Below are 19,410 nucleotides of genomic sequence, written 5' to 3' on the forward strand. Positions count from 1 at the left end.
AAGGTACGCCTTCATGAGTTTATGTGCGTGATGCAGTTGTCATTCAGAAGAGCTGAAGCTGCTTGAAAGGCAAATAGAAGTTTTCTCCGATGCATCAAGCTCCACACTCAGCAGATCAGCAGTTTTGTGAGAAAATTATAAGACCTACTGCAGAATGATCTCGAGCATTCGAGGTGACAGATATACATCCATTGTTGGATGATGGAAGCCTTGAAGAAGTTTCGATTCGGAGTGTCGTGAAGGAAGACCAATGCGTTCAGTCAATGGTGCTATACCAGGTATGGGGTAAGTAATATTTGAGAGATATTCTCAACTCGATGGCAAGCCTAGTCCCTGTCAGCCCCAATCGAAATGCAGGTGGCGATTGTGGCGTTTTGATCCGCTGAATTTAACGTTTGACCGAAGATACCAGTACGATAAGCTTACCAGCCTATTTTATCTGCGATTAGTCCAAAGATTGAAAACCTGTCAATGAGTATGTAAAAAGCATAAACAAATAAAGAACTGGTCTCACAAAGTACCGACTAAGTTTATCCTGTTTTGATTACCCTCCGTATTCAACAGAAAATAACCCCTTAATCTGATCCGACACATCCGAATTCTTTATCTCGAGGCGCCTCGCTGTATCAGTGGCGTTTACTCGGCTGGTTGAGAGATCATTCCCACTCTGACCTGCGTGAGTACATGGACTGCACCAGACTTTGCTTGAATAAGTCGAGCATCGGGATCGAACATAGCCTGAAAGGTGCACGCTGATGCTCTGGAGGAAGGCGCGAGGAGATGTTGATGTTTGATTGACGATCCCTACGCCCCTTTTAGTCTTTTGTGCCTGAAATCTCCCATCCGAAACACAAAACATCACGATCAGATACACACTTCGAGCGTAGATCAGTGCGTAGTAACAACGAGACACATCAAGATGGTGAAATCTCAAAGATCGTCCACAACTCTATTCCATCAATGGCCCAATAAATATCATAATCACAATCAGATCTCACAACCACCTACTACGCCAAGTCATCACCATCAGCATCAGCCTTCTGGTAGCATCTCGTCGATATCAACGCCATTTCACCCACAAACTTCGAGGTCTGGCCAACAATATCATCCTGATGTGAATGTAAGCGTGACACCAAGTAACCGTGCAGTATATGCACCAGGGTTACAAGATAATAGTCCTACACCAGGATCACCTTCGCAAATTGACCCTTTCGGTTCACAAGTCACTTCACCCGCTCCAATTCAATTGCAAAGTTCCTCAAGACCACCTTCAACAGTTTTGTCATCTGGTGGATCGCCTTTACCAGGTTCAACTCATAGTGTAGTTACACCTAAAATCATTCTGGCTTCTCCGTCTACAAGTACGATTCATTATCTCTTTCCTAGTAGCGATACCAAGAACGGTATCCATCTCTCTACTTCGACCTCCACCAACATATCCCAGGACAACTCAGCTGGTCTATGTCAGGCTGATGGTAAACCCTTAAGGAGAGGTCAATCGTTATCAAGAGGGAATTCAGTGAAGTATAGAAAGAACAGCCAAAATATTGATCAGCACCAACAATTGCATCGTGATGTACCAGGACTGAAGAATAAAAGATCACTCCCCACTCCGAATCTGAAACACCAAGCCGAGAAAGAGAATTCACCCAATCCCACTAAGGTCAATGGACCAACTGGAGGAGTGAAAAAATCAGACATATCGAAACCTTATCCATCACTTTCTGACGAAGCTAGAGACTACTCGAAAGGATATTACGACGTAGGACCGGAGGCAGATACGATGGGTACTCTGAGACGACAACCTGGTATGAATGACCTCAATGTCAAAAGTAGAGTGGGATTGGTGGAAAGCCATGATAATATTGTGAATGGTGGTACTGGAATGAAGAGAAGAGAAAGCGTTATATTGAAGGAGATTGAAAATAGACGTGAAAGGAGAGGATGGGAAATTGGAAGTAAAGTGAGTCAACAATTTATAATTTCGAAATAGGTGCCCAATGGCTTACTCATGCATGACTCTAGCCTGCGCACGGGAACGATCCTATTGAGCCAACATCACCAAGCACCAAAACCAAGACCTCTACGAATGTTACCCATACCCAAATCAGAGGTGCTAATCAGAAGAAACCCTACATCCCACCGATCACCGTCATTCAACAACGGAGACGAAGTCAATCCCTAACTTCACCTAGACCTGCACCTTCTCCACCGGCTGATCCTCAGAATTCGCCCTTGCTTCCTGCGCCAGACTTGGGAGATCCATTATCCCTATCTGTCGTCATCCCTAGCCCTTCTTATTCTCATCTCGATTACAGTCCTGCTGGATCTAGTGCAAGTCCCATGTCAAGAAGCCAAAGTAAGAAAGGAGGATGGAGTAAGAGGACCAGTGCTATCTTCCCTTTGTCCGTTGCCATGTCAAGGGGAGATACGAGGAAGGGCCTAGGTACTTATGATTCTGCTAAATTGAAAGCTCAACAGGATTTCGAACAGAGGACCAATTGGACTAGTATTGGACTGGAAGGTAGAATGGCATCGATCAAGCGATCTGTCTCACTAAGGAAGAAAGACAGCTCAGAAGAATCCGGAAGGAGAACACGACCTAGATCACAGTCGCTGACCACAACGAAATCTATCAGAGAGTTAGATGAGGCACCGCCATTACCTTCACCATCTCTAATGAAAGGTGGATATATCCCGTATGGTGGGGAATATACTTCCGAAGGGTATACAGGGGAATTATCAATCGATTTAGGAAGTAGGTATCATCCCCATCATCTAGAAGGCTGTTCAACTACGTTAGAAATGGATCTGGCGTCTCCACGATCAGCCGAAACCTCCATCTTCCCCGCTTCCACCCCTACCAGCTTGGAATACGACCACCATCTCACTTCCAGGGGCCACACCGTTATGATTGATAAAGTGATAAGGATCGTTGGAAGACCATTACATCCAGCATTCAACGAAAGTGAAGGTTCGTTATCGATCATGGCTCCTTCAACAGTAGGATTGGGATTCTCTCCTGTCGGTACACCAGTATCATTACCTGATTCCTTACTTGAGGAGGCGATAGACCTGACTGAGACTGGACGAAGACTATCAAGTCCTATGATCGAAGCTGTCATTACACCTCCTACACCACAGAATCAAGGTATATTACCTAGACAAGCCCTTTTAGCTCCATGTCGAAGCCACCGTCCCGAAGATCAAAATTCACATCAGTATTCCCCTTCTCTTTCGACTGGGTCTACTGGCTCGGGAACGGGTAGCCAGAGAATACCTAGAAGGTCGTTGTTATTGGCTCAAAATAGATTTTACATCCCTTCTTCACATGCCAAGCCTTCACCGCCGATGCAAGTCCCTGTCGAAGTTGGAGTGGGAGTTGGAGGTGGAGTTGGAGTGGGTAGAAAACCCTCTTTGAGATCTAGTAAATCCCTTGGACCAGGGATAATGAAAAGGGCCTACGCTCCTTTTGACCTTAAAGCAGATGTTGATGGTAATGGTCAGCCGGGTCCAGGTGAACCTTCAAATTCCACGTCTTTTGGAGGTTTGATAAAATCAGCTTCGATTAGATCAACTACCAAACGATTCTCAAGAATTTTGGAAAATCACGATCAGCACACGCATCAACAGCAGAGTTATGGTACGGAACGGATATCATCTACATCATCAATGAAATTTAGGTCTCGACCTTTGACTACTTTCTCAATTTGTTCACCATCTGATGCTATCGAACCTCTACCTCAGAATAACTCGCCTTCGCCTGGGATGGCAATATCGCGAACTTTGAGATCGAACAGATCTTCACCATTCTTATCTGCAAGTAATTCGTTGAGAATCTTATTTGGTAAAGATGGATTTGTCGCCAGGTCCCTCTCACAGGCATTTGATAAAGATCATAACAACCATCAGCATCACCATCAACCTCGAGATAGCGTATACAGCGAGAGAGAGAAATCATTGTCACCTAGATCTAAGGAAGAATTGAAACTTCGAATATCGAGTCCACTTGAAGCTTCACACAACGCTGAAGGAGTACGAAGAAGACATAGAGCTTTATCACCAGAGTACGGGGAAGAGGCTAGAGAGAAGGGAAGAGACGCAGATAAGAAATGGCGAGAATCAGTATTGCAAGAAGCTCTTAGTATATCCATATCTAACTCATCGAGTCTACACAAACTCGCCAACTACGATAAAACCGATGGTGGTGCTGTACCGAGGATGGTATCTTCCGGATCGAAAAGTAGATTAGCGATTCCCGATCAACTTTTGTCAGCACCAAATATACGTGATTCAACCATCAGTAATGGAACTGATGGTTTGAGAGGTATAGGTGAAAGTATGTTAGCTGGGAATGGGGTGAACGGAAGTTTGGAAAGTAGTTTGAACCTTAGAGCTGTCATGATGCAAGATTGGAACAAAGGAGAGAAAGAGAAGGAGAATGGTAAAAGTAGGATGTTGGAAGCGGTAGGGAGAGAGGAAAGTATGACATCAGCTCCCAGCTTGTGAGGTCGATACTTCCTGACTTACTTACCGCTCTTTATGATTACGTTGCGTTTGCTAATTTATGAGATATCTTACAGTTACTCTAATAACGCTTCCACATACTTCGAAAAACCTTCAACTTCCACACGTAGATTACAAGGTAAAGGTTTACCATCTTCTTTCTCAATAGCCGAGTTGACTAAAGGTAAAAAGTCAATATCGAAATCGAAACCGAGATCAAAACATGAAGAGACCTGTGATAGAATGAATATCAGACAGATTAGTCAACCAATACCAATCTCAAGTCCATTAGGTTATAATGATCGAATCAAGACTTTTGATTTGAACACTGCTAATTCTCAAGAGAAGATTATGGAAGAATTGATCGATCCTTCTTTCCGAGATAATTCTCGAAAATCGAACAGTAATAATGGAATTGGAGGATCAATGAAGGGTAGGAATACATCAGCTACCTCAAGTATATTTGGTCTTAGGTCAAACTCGAAATCACCCGAATCTTCTTTGTGCCATTCTACGAACAATTCCAAGACAGGATTTGGGTTATCCTTAAGATCGTCTTTAAAAAACAAATCTGTCGGAAAGAATGGTATTTGCTCGAACGACTATCTCACTACCAATAACACTGTTGCAAGCAGTAGTAAACGTACGTCTTCTCAACAACATCATCGTCCCGCAGTGTTAGATACCCTCTTAGCTAGAGATGATACCCTCCGATCAGAAGATATCGATCCCACCAGTACGGGTGCAAGTACGAGTGCTTCCAATGATCGAGACAAGTTGCGTAAAGTGCTTGAATGGAGAGACGAAGTTGGCGAGAACGAGCATTTAGCTAGGTTAGAACAGAAAATAAGAGGGTTCGTAATTGATGAGAGAGAGAGAGTAAGGGATATAGGAAGGAATAGTATTGAGGGGTAAAGGTGGTTGGTTTTTGTACGTCAGGTTTGGACTGTTAGATACAACGTTAGTCGGATTGTCAAGGGTCTTCATTCTGATATATTCTGACTTTAGCAGTTGCTCTCAAATGTTATGGGAACGGGGAAAGGTAAAATTCGGCCAAGGAGTCGAAATTGTCAAGGGACTTTGCTTGTACTCTTTTATAATGATTTTACGAATCTCAATCATTAGCATTACAGGATGTTTCAATTTCAACGTTTCTCATGAATTGATGAGATCTCCTCTTTCATGTCCATCACCATTGAATTCAATGGGTACTGTAGTGATGCAGCGAGCTGACCGATTCGTACCCATCGATCTATTCGTATATATATTCTACTTCTAGCTCTATCTCTAAACTCGAATCCAAGGAAAGCACCATACAAGGGGGCTATCGCCAATCGTCCCTCTTGACCATGACATATAGGCTTAATTCCTCATCTCCCTACTGGTAGGCTCGTCTGTAGCGTCTCTTGGCTCAGCGTGAGTATCGACCTCGACTAACGAGGCGTTTTCGTCATCTTCCGAGACGAAAGTAAAGACTTTCACTTCGGCGTTATCCCATGGCTGAGATGAACACACAAAGGGACACAGAAGTCAAATCAGCATCTGTCTGAGGCGCAAGTTACATGATTACAAGGGCTCAACTCACTCTGCTGGACTGTTGATTATCTACCAGGTATCTCAAAATATCACCGTGAGCTACGACTATGATGACAAGCAGCAAGTCAGACTTTTGTCCCGTCTATGTGATATGTGAATTATCTTGAACACTCTGACGAGCCATTACCATTTTTCAATCACAGCGAGGGATCACTCCATCCACGATATCACCTCTTTCGTTCCCAAAGATAGTTTTGACACGACTCACCAACGATCTCACTCTCTTCTCTATCCCTTAACCAATGTCTAACCTTTTTAGCTCGCTCACCTCCATTCTCAGGAGCGTATATACCCTGTTTACTAGCGTAGTCTTCCGATAATGTCGAAAAGTCCAGATCTGAGAAAATACCATTGTTGGATGATTTGAGTTTGGAGATTGGGTAGGTTGGCGTGTCGCACGCGTAGCTGAGCAGTGCATCATGTATGTCAGTGAAACTACCTTAGATTCATGTCCCCGTCGACGGGGACGGGTTGGGTTTGACTCACGGTCCTACTTCTTGTAATGTATCTAAGAGGATGACAGGTTTACCTTCTTTATCTAATCGTTCTTTCAGGGATGGATATCCAATTAACATCGTTTCCATCGGTCTTCTCAACTACATACAACGACACACAGATATTGAGCTTATGCTTCTTTTCCCATTGTATGCAGGAGCTGAAGTGGGTAGAAAGCTTACAGGGGAAGAGACCAATAACTCGGCTGTTTTCTGGAAAGTATCCTTGGTCAATTCATTTAATTCTCGGGATTGTTTTCGACCCAAGGCAGTTAATGGTGCGTCTGCGACTGTGATGACCTGAGTGTCAGTATGGTTATACCCATTGTGTCCGAGATGGTCGACGCTGTGTGATTGACTAACTGGTATAATCCGATGCAACACTACGAACATTCGACATCAGCATTTTTTGTGGATAAGAGCAAACCACACTCCACTCACTTGTGTTCCGCCTGAGCATGTCTGGTAAGATGCAATCTCTTGGAAGTGGCTTTGGACTTTCTTGACATTACGTTACGAACTCGTTGTCTATAATCTATATGTCTATTCTGTGAGTCCACGGGAACGATCGATATAAGTGGGAAGTAACAAGCCAAGAGAGGTATGGATATTTATTGCGTTGGGTATTTGGATACCTATAAGTTAAGATCGATTGAGACGTGTGATTCCAGCTAACGAGCAGGACAGATCACGAGATTACCGATGACCTCATCAGATACCAGCTCGGCGATGTCCGCTTGTATTTCGATGCACCTCCACCTGATGAGTAACAACCAGTACGAGTGAAACGAGCAGCGGTGAATGAAGACCGCCGTCATAACTCGTGCTCATCCGGTAACTCGAATGCATACGAGTACTCACTAGACGAGAGCATATCATTCGCATGCTCGTGTTCTGAAGTTCGCTCTTTCCCCATGTCTTGTATCACACACTCTACCACCACAAGCAGCCTTCGTCAATTACCTCGAGTACTCCTACCGACACTATCAATCTCATCTGCAAGACCAGTATCATCATTCGTATCCCCGTTTAGAGCATTCACTACTGTTCAGCCGAGATACAATCATCAAAACAGCCAAATACCATCCAAGATGAAATGTATACTGATCAAAGATGGGACTGGTCCAGCGGATAATCTTCATATGGGAGAAGAGAAGACTCCCGAGCCTGGCAAAGGAGAAGTGCTAGTCAAGGTGAGTAGAGTCCGACAAGTGACCGGAATGGGACAAAATTCAGCTTACGAACAGTTATTTATCCTTTATCATAGGTCAAGGTAACCATCTTTCCTTCTAACGCTTGGCAGAGTATCGCTATCGACTTCACTGACATACGATCTTTCTTTTCCCTTTCTCATTGACAGGCATTCGGTCTCAACCGAATGGATCTTCTCCAACGAGAGGGTAAATACCCTTTACCTCCTCAAGCATCGAAAACAATCTTGGGAGTAGAGTTCTCAGGAACAGTCGATAAGTTGGGAGAAGGTGCGAAGGTGTATAAGGAGGGAGACGAAGTTTATGGATTAGCTTATGGTGTGAGCTTGTGTACCTCTTTCTCTTTCCTTTAATTTCTCACCTCTTGGATCGGATACACTGGTTCATATGCTTATTCCGTTGTTTGCTTTACAGGGAGCATACGCTGAATATATCGTCAATCCCGAGACTATGTTACTTCCCAAACCCAAAGAGTTCGATTGGGTGGAAGCAGCTGGTATTCCGGAAGTATGGATGACAGGTCAGTCCTACCTCTGCGAAAAGATATATATCATTAGGTATATAGCTGATACCTTACCGGGCATGACGATAGCTACTCAAGCTTTGATGGTAGAGACTCCTTTGAAAGAAGGTCAGAATGTTCTAATTCACGCAGTACGTCTCAGGCGGTACCAGGACTGTACGTATCCATCTTTTAGCTGACGTGGATGTACCGTAGGGAGCTTCCGGTGTCGGTATCGCAGCGATCCAAATTGCCTGTAAGCTCTCCCGTACTTGCTGAGACTGAAGAGGGGAGTATGAGCTTACAAGACCTTATCGCTTTGGAATAGTACACGTGATCAAAGCTGGAAAAGTGTTTACGACCTGCGGATCAGATGAGAAAGTTGAATTCTTAAAGCAGTTGGGTCACAGTGATAGATTACATGTTTTCAATTATAAAACTCAGGGTAAGTATCAACTCACTACTGTCCAACTTTGTCGAAAAGAAAAAGACCATATCCTTGATCTACCGTTTGAATGATCTTTCATGAGGAAGAGCTTCTCGTGCTAACAAAGCGATCCAACAGATTTCGCCAAAGAGATCAAATCCCACGCACCTGGCGTAGATCTCATAATCGATTTCATCGGTAAACAATATTGGAACCAGAATATCTCAATCCTCAACTTGGACGGTCAAATGTTGTACCTCGCTTTCATGTCTGGTGCTGCCTTCCCCGAGGGAGCGAACCTTGCCCCGATATTGGGCAAGAGATTGACGATCAAGGGAAGTACCTTGAGATCGAGAAAGGCAGAATATCAACATGGTTTGTTGGAGGTGTTTAAAGAGAGGGTATTACCTGGTATACTCAAGGGAGAATTGAAAGTGAAGATTTATAAGGTGAGTTTGAGTCTCGATGATGAAACTACCATCGAGGCACAATGAGCTGTCATCCTCGAGTCATCTCTTGCTATGATCATGCAGGAGAGTCGATTGACACCTATCCATTGGTTTGATCCTTGTTGACCCTCGATTTCAATCGACCCAGACATACCCCTGGACGGATGTCATTCAGGCTCACAAAGATATGGAAGGGAATAAGAACAGCGGCAAGGTGAATAATATGAGACACTACCAATATAGACGTTGATACTCGGCTGACTGACTTTGTATCGATTTAGATTGTCCTCGAAGTCACCGAGTAGGCAGGGGCGTACACCAATAACAAAGGAGCAGCACATGCTAAGTAGGGATTGAACGTCGTATAGTCTGGTTCTGTATGTTTAGGATGGCCGAATGAGAGATGCATTCAATGGTGCTCGCTCTACATGTGTTGCATGTATCCATCTTTGGACGCAAATATGAGATACCTTTTCGAACTTGGGCGAAGAGACAAAGTCAACTGGATGTGCACGGAGATATGTCTCATCTCCGTGTCTGGTGAGGGATTCGGTTTTTTCGTCAAAATCACCACCATAACGGGAATGAGATACATACGTTGATATTTGAGCATTTCTCACCTCTGATCGATAGATAGATATAAAAACTATCCTTCATAATCCCTCTACCTGCCACTGCTTAGGAATACATCCACCTTCAAACCAAAATCAACTGCAGTGATAACCACTTTAATTTAACCGTCACAATCCCTTCTGATCCTTCCGATAATGTCCCTCCGATCAGTTTGCAACATCCGTTCGACTATTCCCCGTACCACTCTCACCTTGACTCGAACCTACGCTGTCAAATCCTCCTCTTCCTCATCAGGTAATCCCGCCCTCCACGTTCCAACAGACAGTCGATCCGACCTACTTCGTCAAGTCCTCTACCCTCTCGATTCGTATTCACCCACTTCATCATCTCCAACCGGAACCTATCATGCAGATCACCTGAATCGTCTACAGGCAGTGATCCCCTCGGAGGAAGTTCACGAGACCATTGAGAGAGCTTGGCAACTGCGCCAACGTCACCTCCGTCAATCCCGTCAGAAGATGTTGGACGCAAAATTCAAAGCTATGGTGGAAGCTTGTAATGAATTAGAAGCTATTACTAATCCTTCTAATGGGGGAATTGAGAGTAAAGAAGGGAAGGGGGGAAAGTATCATAGAAGGATATACGAAATTGCTACTTCCACTACACATCAGGCTGAACGAACTGCCGAAGAAAGATCTCAGAAAGGAAAGAAGAGTGTTGAACAGAGATGGAAAGAAACCAGGATACCTGGATTGTTCCCTAGGGAAAGTTGGGTCCCCGTTGAAAGTAAAGGAAAAGGATGGGAGTATGATTGGGTAAGACCTGGCTATTAAGCTCAAAAGGTGAGTGATGATTACTATTTTACTACTTACTTTCCTCTCTTGCTTTTTCCCTCTATCGTTCATTCTTGTTGTCTATGATCTAGAAAGACTGTCTCATTCTCATCTTTTGGTTTGCCCTTACTCAGTTTTTGTAGTCAAAGGAATAAGTAAAGTGATAAAAGCTGATCACGAATCGTCCACTCTAACAGACGAATAACCCCATCAATATCATTTGTCGATATAGCGAAATCTGGACGACTCATGTGCATACTGTTATACACAAATGTAAATGCATGAGACATCTTCTACCACTTCCCCCTTCTCTCCCAATCGTACAAATCGTTATATCGTTAAAATCATGACACTCGTAAACGAACAATCTTCCTCCACACCCTTCTTCTTTCCTTTTTTGTTTCTTTATCTCTTAATACTAAATAATATTGCTCATTTCGCATGATCCTGTTCTTTCACTCCCTACTCGCCCAATTCGCGCCAGCCTTGATCTGCGCAATATCGACACCTTCGTCATCCAAGATGGACTTGAGATAGACGAAATCGGCTCTAGCTTGTCGGAGATCATCTGAACCGAGTTGAGGTAATGTTGATTGCTGATAATGAAAATTTCAATACATATGATCAGCTCGGAATTGATCAAAGACAGTGAATGATATGGGGAGAAGTAAAAAGGCCCACTTGGAATGAGTAAGGAAAAAAAAAGTTATGAGAATTTAAGGATTGGGGACCAGGATTGTGGTTTGGACTTCATCACTAACCAATTTACCGACTTTCTCAATGATCACTTCCCTATATTTATCTGGCGATTCGACGAGATGGGAATAACCTTTGGAGAGTTGATAAGGTCTTGCAGTAAGGCTTATTAATTTACCGAATATGTCAGCTTGTGAAATCATGGGATAAGACTGCTTGAAGTACTTTAGAAGGATCACTCACGGAGGTGCAGTACCTTGAACATAAGCATTAGGTAAAGAGAAGTCCGTATTACCCCTATATCCAACTCCATCAGTTTCCATTACCATTGTCGTACTCACGATGATGACAACACTCACGCTAAGATATGGATATGTGTATCGTTATCTACATCTAACCCATTCTGCTTCTGTTTCTCCAGAAGTTGATCCTGGTCATCTAACTCTTTCAACCTCGTTTGATCCTCTAACTTGGCTGGATAAGTCCCATTGAAAGAATTGCTATGACTATTTGGCATTTCGTTGTTGTTGATGGCGAGGTACGTGATTGACTTATCTGCTCTTTCTAGGTCGAATCCCATTTTATAGTGTCAGGATAATGCCTTGTTTTAACAGTACGGGTACGAAGAGGTAGATGCCTACCTCTTATATATTTCTTTCTTTATCACTACCTGGTAGGGCCAAGGTAGGATATGACGTTGAGTCTGAAGTATTGTGAAAAGAGCGTGTCGGAAGACTACAGTGTATCGATGTGGGATATCAGATATTGGTGAATGGATATAGTCAAAAGAGAGAGTGTGTGTAAGTGCATAAAAGGGAAGAAGGTAGTGTCATGATTCTAGTTCATGTTCAGCATATGAAATTCTTGATATGAGTCTAGTTCGTTAGCTGGGTGATCCCAAAGGAGGGGCGGGGAGAATGACGTTGATCACCATCAAAAACAGTCAGTGTTAGTGTGTACCAATGGATGATCAGCGATCAAAGCGTTTCTTGGGCTCATTGCATTATATTTCATTTCGTTTTCGTGTATCAGATCGTTACTGTTACTAGTACAATTGAAATCAATATACAAATTTAAGAAACTAGATTTAGTCGCCGTAGATTTCACTTAAACAGGAGCACTATACACTGCACCTGCTTTGCATTGAGCGACCGCATCCCCTTGCCCATCTAAGATCGTAAGGAGGTACATCATATCTGCCTTGGCTTGACGGAGATTATCTGATGACAGGTTGGGTAACGAGTCTTGCTATGGTGGTTCACCGAAAACGAGCTAATCATTCAGCGACCGTTCCAACAGTACTGACTATTCAAGTACATAGTAATATGGTATGGATGGGTAACTCACCAGCTTAGCTACTTTACGGGCTATGACGACTTTCATTCCTGGTTCTTCTACTAGATGAGTATAATCGGACGACAGGGAGTATTGAGGGAGGGGACTATGGTTTTGTCAGCTAACTTGATCTCATATGGACTGTGGGCTATGGGCTGTGCACGGTAAGTGGATACTTACGAAGGCGACTGTTCCTCTGAGAACCTTCTATAAGAAGTAGATGGAGATGGTAATCCGTACCTGCTCAACAACACAGGAGATAGGTTCAGTCTCATATCGCATCAAATATGATGAAGGGAGTTACTCACGAAGAAGCGGATTTAGGTGAATAGCCGTTCATATTGTATTGAAGTCTTGTTGTAAGATGGTAGAAGATGCTGATATAGGGTTGGAAGTTGTTGATACCGTATGTAAATTGGGAGTCACCAAAGTATGTACTGTATATAGACTCAACAACAGAGGGATTTAAATTCTTCTTTCCAATCATACGACGCCCCCCTTGTGTCCGTATATATATATACCTTTGATAGCCACCTGAGATATGTAACTTTGCTTTGTTTCATCTCGGATTCGACCGTACTTCGTAATGACATAATCCAACCCCTGGATGATATAATCTTTCGTAGTCAGGTGGTTTCATCCCGCATCCTTCGTCCTTTATTCTTGGAAGGTTGCATCATCTGATGTCCCAGCCAGTCTATTCTTGGCAAAAGGTTGGTTTCCTGGTTCACAGCCACACTGTAATTTACTTTTACCTATACGTTCATCAGGCACAACGGAGTTGATCATTCTCAGGGTGTAATGACGTGTTATGACAGTCAAAACTCGGATGATTAACTGTGCTACCTGCCATTCTCAATCCCACTGATCACCCCAAACCCAGTTCTCACCCTCCGTCGGAGTCGGAAACGGACGTGGAGCGGCAGAACGATGCCATGATGCCATTGGAATCTCACACTTTGGGTTTAAGTGCGAACAACGTCGATATGGTGAGACAGCTTGACCCACACCTTGACAACTGATGGAACGGCACACTACCATCATTCTCATTCAGATTTGTCAATATTCTAGGGGAAAGTCACTTGGACGTGTGACTATCCATCAGAAATGCATCCGAGGTACATTTGTATATACGTCATTCAACCTGAATTCTTTTGTACTGTATCAATGTGTCTTTGATCTGTACTCGGGTTTTCTCTACTAAATCTCATGTATACATCTATCCCATAACCAGAAACTTATCTGAATACAATTCATATCTACCTGTAACTATGTCCCTACTTATATACTATAACTCCCCGAAGAAAGAAAAACAACTATTCGCCCCGAGCCTGTTGAGCTCTCCTCGCGAAGCTGACAAAAACATCAGCAAATTTCCTCTCACTCAGAATACGGTATATGTAGCAAGTACACTCACACAGCAGCCAAGTCCATCTGTCCACCTTGCGCCTGAGGTTGAGCCACCTGACCAGGTTTCTTACCCGCACTAGAAGGTTGAACTTTCGGAGCAGAAGGTACAGGGGGTTTACCACCTCCCAGTCCCGCTGGTTTAGCTCCTACGGATGGTTTGGCAGGTATAGCGGGTTTGGGCTTGATGGCAGGTGCCAGAGCCGGTTTATTACCTATTGTTGAGGATGGTCGGGAAGTAGGCGGTGTGGATGTGGCTGATCCGTTCATTGCTGAAGCTGGAGCAGCGGGTGGCGGACGCCTTGCTGCTGGTGGAGGCGGCGGCGGGGGTGGAGGAGCAGATTCGATAAGTTTCAAACTATTATTGAGCATAATCATGTTAGCAGTCAGGTAAACATCCACATGATGTCCGGCCTGAGCGCGGGCACTCACTAATTCGAAGGCGCCCATCCTTCCTGTCCGTTCTTCACCACCATCCACCAACCTATCAAAGCCTCGTTAGATCTGAGTTCAACATGAACGGCAAGTATGGGAAAACTCAAACACTCACCATTATCATCCTTCTCCTTCACTTCCACTTCTTCACCCTTGACCAAGCTCATCTCTCCAGGTTGACCTGCGAAAGCGTATAAAGCCTTGTACATTTCTTTGGCTGGAGCAGATGGTGCAGGGGGTGGTGGTGGAGGAGGAGGGGGAGCACCTCGTCCAGGTATTGAGGGTGGTGCACGTGCAGCACCAGTAGCTATAGGAGGCTTGACAGCAGCCGGAGCCTTGGTAGCAGTGGGTGCGGAGGGCATCGAAGCCAAAGCTGCCGGTGCGGAAGGTTTGGTAGCTCCTGGTAAGGTTTTAGCGGTTGGTCGATTTGTTGGTCGGCTCTGCAATGTACGAGTCAGCGTTGCAGGTGTACAGGATATCGTTGTTATGCTCACGGAAGGTGCAGCCTTAGCAGCCTTCTTGGCTTTAGGTTTTCGCGGTGGCATAGGATCCGATACTGTTATATCATCAGCTCCGAGTGCGTAGGATTTTCAGTAAGAGTTGATATACTGACAGCTAGAGGCAGGTTCACCGGATCCAACAGCAATTGTATGACTCTTATAGACAGCTTCTCCTCGGACGGCTTCATCTTTCTTAGCTACGATCTGAGCCTTTTTATCCTTCTTCTTGAGGTAGTCAATGCTGAATTAGGAAATAAGCATTACCTTTCTGTGTATCGGGAATATAGACGTAGCGTGAATTACACTTACGTTGGACCAATGCTGACATTCATGTTGCCTCCAGTCAAAGTGAGAATGACACACATCATTTCGGTCTTGAATGCACAAGTGAAGATTGGATCTCCCTCTTCGCATGGAGGTAAGTTGAGTGCCTGATGTATAGGTTATAGGTTAACACGTGAAGCTTATGCGGGCTGCATCATAGAGGATTGATCACTTACCACAAAGTCGTCTCTGAGGTTAGTCATAGATATGGTCTTGATAGTGACAAGGGGGATCTTCCTTTCGAGGGAAGTAGTCACTCGGCCATCTTTAGCAGCGGAAACGACGAAGTAGACAGCTTTGTCCGTCTGAAAATCACGGTCGTCATATGAGCTTAGTAACCAAGACGTTGTATCTTACTCACAATTATCAGGAACCTGGGACTGAGTTTACTAGATCTACCAAGTTTTGACACCAACAATTCTGCTCTTGAACTGAAATGGACCGTTTCGGCGGCTAAACAGATACATAACAAATGGATCAGCACTGGATGAATGTTGCCTGTTCAAGGCCAGTCAAGTGTGGACAGGTGAAAGGGTGCACTCACGACCAATCTGCGCGGCATTCCTCAACATCTCTCCCTGTGGACTCGTACCTCCAACATCAAGATAATCACCCATGAATTTCCTCATACCCAGTAAACTGAATCTCCTCCTTTCCTTTCTTCCAGCCAAGACTTCATGTCCGTAATCTCTCTTTCTAGCATATACCAGCGATTCTTTCTGATTCCTCCAGAATCGTTGGATCTTGATGGCTGCTTCTACCTTCCGTCTGACGTATGCTCGCCAGGCTCGTTGGATTCGGGAAGCCATGGTGTGCCAATATCGATCTCTTTCACCTTCGAGGTAGAACAGCTATATCATCGAGTTTCGTTAGCCGTCTGAGAGGCGGAGAGTCACACGCCCTCTGACTGAGAAGAATAGAGTGGTTATAGGGGAGAAAGCTACTCACAGTCTCGGGGTTTTTGATGAATGCTTTTGTCACACCCATCTGCCATTCATCTTTCGATATCTTAGCATCCATCAAGATCCTCTCGCATCCTGATCGATCATCGCCATTCCAGATATAATCACCAGCGTATGAAGTAGCAGGGGAGAGCAAGTAGAATCTGAATATCAAGAAGATCGTCAGCCTTGTAGCATGGATAGGAAACCAATCGAGTATCTGGACTGACCTCTGAATCATCTTGGAGAATTCAGCTCGATAAGCGAAACCGGCTCTTCTGACTCGGATATTCTCTTGTAAACCTAGATACTTGATTTGATGTAAGATCGCCTTATCGTCGTATTCTGTAGGTGATCGATGTTGGTTGGGTTTGATGGTTCGTATATAGTGAGGTTGACATCTATTACCAGAGCAAGTGAATCAGCGATCAACGATCGTTGACAAGCGTCTGTTGGCAAGGCAGTACCCACTTCATAAGATTGTCTACCAAAGCATTAGCCGACGCTTTGATTTTATCACCGGCAGTAGGAGGCCTTTTCTTGTTGGAATGGTCGACTTTCTCAGGGAATAATGTATGTAGGAAATCATCCTTGGAGCCTTCGATCAGATCCAATATATCCTTAATGAGAGTATCCTTGTTCTTATCCGTCATTCCTGAAACGTTGTACAACACATCACCGGCATAATGCTTGATCAAGAATTTGTTTCCTCTAGCTTCGAAGTTAGGGTTGGAAGCGAGCATGTTAGATCGTTGGATGAACGAGTTATCGGCTGCTGATGGATCGGCATGGGCGGTTGCAGTGGCATCGTTAAGAGTAGCGAAGATACCGGCAGGTCGTTTGTCCTCGATGAGCGAGCATACGACTGCGTTGTCGAAGACTATGCGAGCGATATGATAAGCTGCCACACGTATACATTACACTGGTAAGGCAACTTACACTTGATAGGCGTCCATTTGATCTGTTCCCTCACGTACTCCTCTTGTTCAGCTTTGAGGGTAAGCTCAATGAAGATTTGTTGCAATTTCTCGTTGACATAGTTGATACAAAGCTGCTCGAAACTGTTGTCCTGATTTGGGAATCAGCTGGTGTTTCGTCGAAGATGAAGACCATCAAAATACAGGTAGCTTACTTGGAAGATCTCGAACCCACTGTAGCGCGACGAGTGTCAGTGCGGTTCAGTTTCCGATCATTGTATGGGTAACTCACTAGATATCCAGTACACCAATCACATAATCAGGGTTTTGTTGAGGTTTCATAGACACATTGACACGACTAACAATCCATTCGAAGAGGTTGTTGTACCTATATCAAACATAGAGACGATCAGGTTAGCAGTCGAACATGAGCACCGCAACGATAGCTCACTCACAGAGCTTTCGCCAGAGCATCTCTGCCCGAGCTCGCCTGAGCTACATTCTGCGGTACCTCATACACACTCCCTCTTCGTCCACCTCGCTGAGTTTCCATGATTCTTGTCATCAACACCTTCTGCAGTTGCTGAGGATCAACTTCCATCAGATAACCGGCAAAATCAGTGACACCCGTATCGGCGATAGTAGCATTTCCATCATCTCCTTCGACAAATTCTACGTTTCCTAACCAAAGGATAGTAGCGAGTACGCGGAAGATTGAGTTCTGTTCGTCGGCTGATAATCCAATGATTTGCATTGCACGCTACATTCCGGATGATCAGTTGAACTGGCAGATCGATGGGAGAACCGAGAAATCAATGGTGAACATACAATGGTCTCCTGGAAATCCGAAACATCGTTGATACTCTTGACATCTAGACATCCACTTCTACTTGTATAGGCATATGCCTCTGGTCCTTGTAATCCAAATGCCTCTGCAATTACAAAAATCATCAGCAACGGGTCGTGAGACAACGATTATCATATGTGCTCACCTTTCTGCTCCGCGCTAGCTCCTTTGGTGAACTGATAGAATATATGGAAATCTCTCTCATCGTCAATCTGTCCTACCACTCGGTTCTGACGTACAATTGTCAGCTCCAATCGCTCGTCATAGTCGTGATTCTATCAGCTTACCTTTTCCAGCAGATAATTGGTAATTTGAGCTCCAACAGGTTGACCCAAACTATTAAACATAATTTCAAGGTATTTACCCTAGACGGAGGCAAAGTCAGTTGGAGTCTTCTTCACCTCTCAGAGCCAGAGGTATAGAGTATACTCAACTCACATGTCTACTAGAATTATCATTCCTAAGCGTCTTGGCACATCCAAAACTTTCCAACAACGGGTTCGTGGCTAATACCATCTCTTTCACATTCTCGATCCCACCTGATGAACCTTCACCTCCCGACACAGCCGCTATATATTGCATGATCCTCTTGGCAGCTTCCGTCTTACCTGCACCGGACTCTCCTGAGATAATCACACATTGGTTTTCCTTCTCGGTCGTCATCCGGTAATATGCTGATTCGGCGATGGCAAATACGTGAGGAGTCATTTCTAGACGGTTTTTACCCCTGTACGAATTGAGGATTTCAGTGGTGTATATACCGAGATCTACAACAAACAACAATTAACCGCTCAACCAAATTAGCACATGTCACATTGGTCTCTATAAAGCGGAGGAAGGAAAGGTTGGAGTGGACGTACCTCGGAAAGGGTTGACTGAGATCAACACATGTGCGATATATGTCTATAGATGCAGGTGCTGTTAGCTTGAGACACCTGTGTTCATTGAGTAGCAGATAGCTCACGTAGATTTCCTGATTGTTGAACCTCTGCTTCAGATTATCATTGATAGCTTCGTTGGTGATCGTGCTCAGCAGTGTCATATCGGGCACACCAGCCGCTTTCTTCTTCTTGAAACCTTCACTCCAATCGGCCTACACGGTTTGGTTTCGCATCATCAGTCATTCATGTCGCTATCTTGAACGCGGATAGGATTCAAGACCGACCTTTTGGACCTTCTGGGATTTGGTTGCGCCTCCTCCACCTCCTCCTAGCAGCCCGCTGACTCCCTTCTTACCCGCCTTCTTAGAAATTGCCTGGTTAGGTCATTGCAGAGGTGAGCTAAGTTATATTACTGGTGTCTGGAAAGGAAGAACGTACCATGTTATCTGTTTGCTGTCTTCTACCCCGAGTCTGTCACGAGAAGTCTTACGAAACTACCGTCCGGAATGGCTTGCTGATTCCTGTGCTGCTCTCCG

At 44.4% G+C, this 19,410-nt stretch overlaps 7 protein-coding genes across 7 annotated transcripts; 3 read left to right on the forward strand and 4 right to left on the reverse strand.

Moving 5' to 3' along the window:
* Positions 1 to 919: 919 nt before the first annotated feature.
* On the forward strand, positions 920 to 5,421 carry L199_005563 (uncharacterized protein; the record flags this gene model as incomplete). The annotated part of the gene is made up of 3 exons (XM_064891273.1): positions 920 to 1,963; positions 2,026 to 4,505; positions 4,584 to 5,421. The coding sequence occupies 3 exons, from the start codon at positions 920 to 922 to the stop codon at positions 5,419 to 5,421; spliced, it is 4,362 nt and encodes a 1,453-aa protein (XP_064747345.1).
* Positions 5,422 to 5,868: 447 nt separating this feature from the next.
* Positions 5,869 to 7,105, reverse strand: L199_005564 (uncharacterized protein; the record flags this gene model as incomplete). Its single annotated transcript, XM_064891274.1, has 7 exons — positions 5,869 to 6,006; positions 6,092 to 6,147; positions 6,311 to 6,507; positions 6,589 to 6,698; positions 6,780 to 6,886; positions 6,960 to 6,979; positions 7,038 to 7,105. The coding sequence occupies 7 exons, from the start codon at positions 7,103 to 7,105 to the stop codon at positions 5,869 to 5,871; spliced, it is 696 nt and encodes a 231-aa protein (XP_064747346.1).
* A 582-nt stretch (positions 7,106 to 7,687) lies between these two features.
* Positions 7,688 to 9,490, forward strand: L199_005565 (uncharacterized protein; the record flags this gene model as incomplete). Its single annotated transcript, XM_064891275.1, has 9 exons — positions 7,688 to 7,789; positions 7,957 to 8,127; positions 8,222 to 8,327; positions 8,400 to 8,461; positions 8,526 to 8,565; positions 8,638 to 8,754; positions 8,875 to 9,185; positions 9,334 to 9,399; positions 9,467 to 9,490. 9 exons carry the CDS (start codon positions 7,688 to 7,690, stop codon positions 9,488 to 9,490), a joined length of 999 nt encoding a protein of 332 aa, XP_064747347.1.
* A 462-nt stretch (positions 9,491 to 9,952) lies between these two features.
* L199_005566 (uncharacterized protein) lies at positions 9,953 to 10,591 on the forward strand (the record flags this gene model as incomplete). The annotated part of the gene is made up of 1 exon (XM_064891276.1): positions 9,953 to 10,591. The coding sequence occupies one exon, from the start codon at positions 9,953 to 9,955 to the stop codon at positions 10,589 to 10,591; it is 639 nt and encodes a 212-aa protein (XP_064747348.1).
* A 455-nt stretch (positions 10,592 to 11,046) lies between these two features.
* Positions 11,047 to 11,867, reverse strand: L199_005567 (uncharacterized protein; the record flags this gene model as incomplete). The annotated part of the gene is made up of 4 exons (XM_064891277.1): positions 11,047 to 11,187; positions 11,353 to 11,452; positions 11,531 to 11,584; positions 11,647 to 11,867. 4 exons carry the CDS (start codon positions 11,865 to 11,867, stop codon positions 11,047 to 11,049), a joined length of 516 nt encoding a protein of 171 aa, XP_064747349.1.
* A 527-nt stretch (positions 11,868 to 12,394) lies between these two features.
* Positions 12,395 to 12,962, reverse strand: L199_005568 (uncharacterized protein; the record flags this gene model as incomplete). Its single annotated transcript, XM_064891278.1, has 4 exons — positions 12,395 to 12,535; positions 12,635 to 12,728; positions 12,803 to 12,862; positions 12,931 to 12,962. 4 exons carry the CDS (start codon positions 12,960 to 12,962, stop codon positions 12,395 to 12,397), a joined length of 327 nt encoding a protein of 108 aa, XP_064747350.1.
* Positions 12,963 to 13,938: 976 nt separating this feature from the next.
* L199_005569 (myosin-1) lies at positions 13,939 to 19,315 on the reverse strand (the record flags this gene model as incomplete). The annotated part of the gene is made up of 25 exons (XM_064891279.1): positions 13,939 to 13,975; positions 14,040 to 14,387; positions 14,462 to 14,513; positions 14,580 to 14,904; positions 14,959 to 15,020; positions 15,078 to 15,205; positions 15,274 to 15,395; positions 15,465 to 15,593; positions 15,650 to 15,741; positions 15,833 to 16,139; positions 16,237 to 16,393; positions 16,460 to 16,630; positions 16,701 to 17,109; positions 17,169 to 17,298; positions 17,362 to 17,380; positions 17,439 to 17,534; positions 17,602 to 17,906; positions 17,975 to 18,078; positions 18,139 to 18,223; positions 18,281 to 18,358; positions 18,432 to 18,760; positions 18,854 to 18,896; positions 18,958 to 19,086; positions 19,159 to 19,248; positions 19,313 to 19,315. 25 exons carry the CDS (start codon positions 19,313 to 19,315, stop codon positions 13,939 to 13,941), a joined length of 3,750 nt encoding a protein of 1,249 aa, XP_064747351.1.
* Positions 19,316 to 19,410: the final 95 nt, after the last annotated feature.

Source organism: Kwoniella botswanensis, chromosome 1, assembly GCF_036426115.1.
Source record: "Kwoniella botswanensis chromosome 1, complete sequence".
Lineage (NCBI taxonomy): Eukaryota > Fungi > Basidiomycota > Tremellomycetes > Tremellales > Cryptococcaceae > Kwoniella > Kwoniella botswanensis.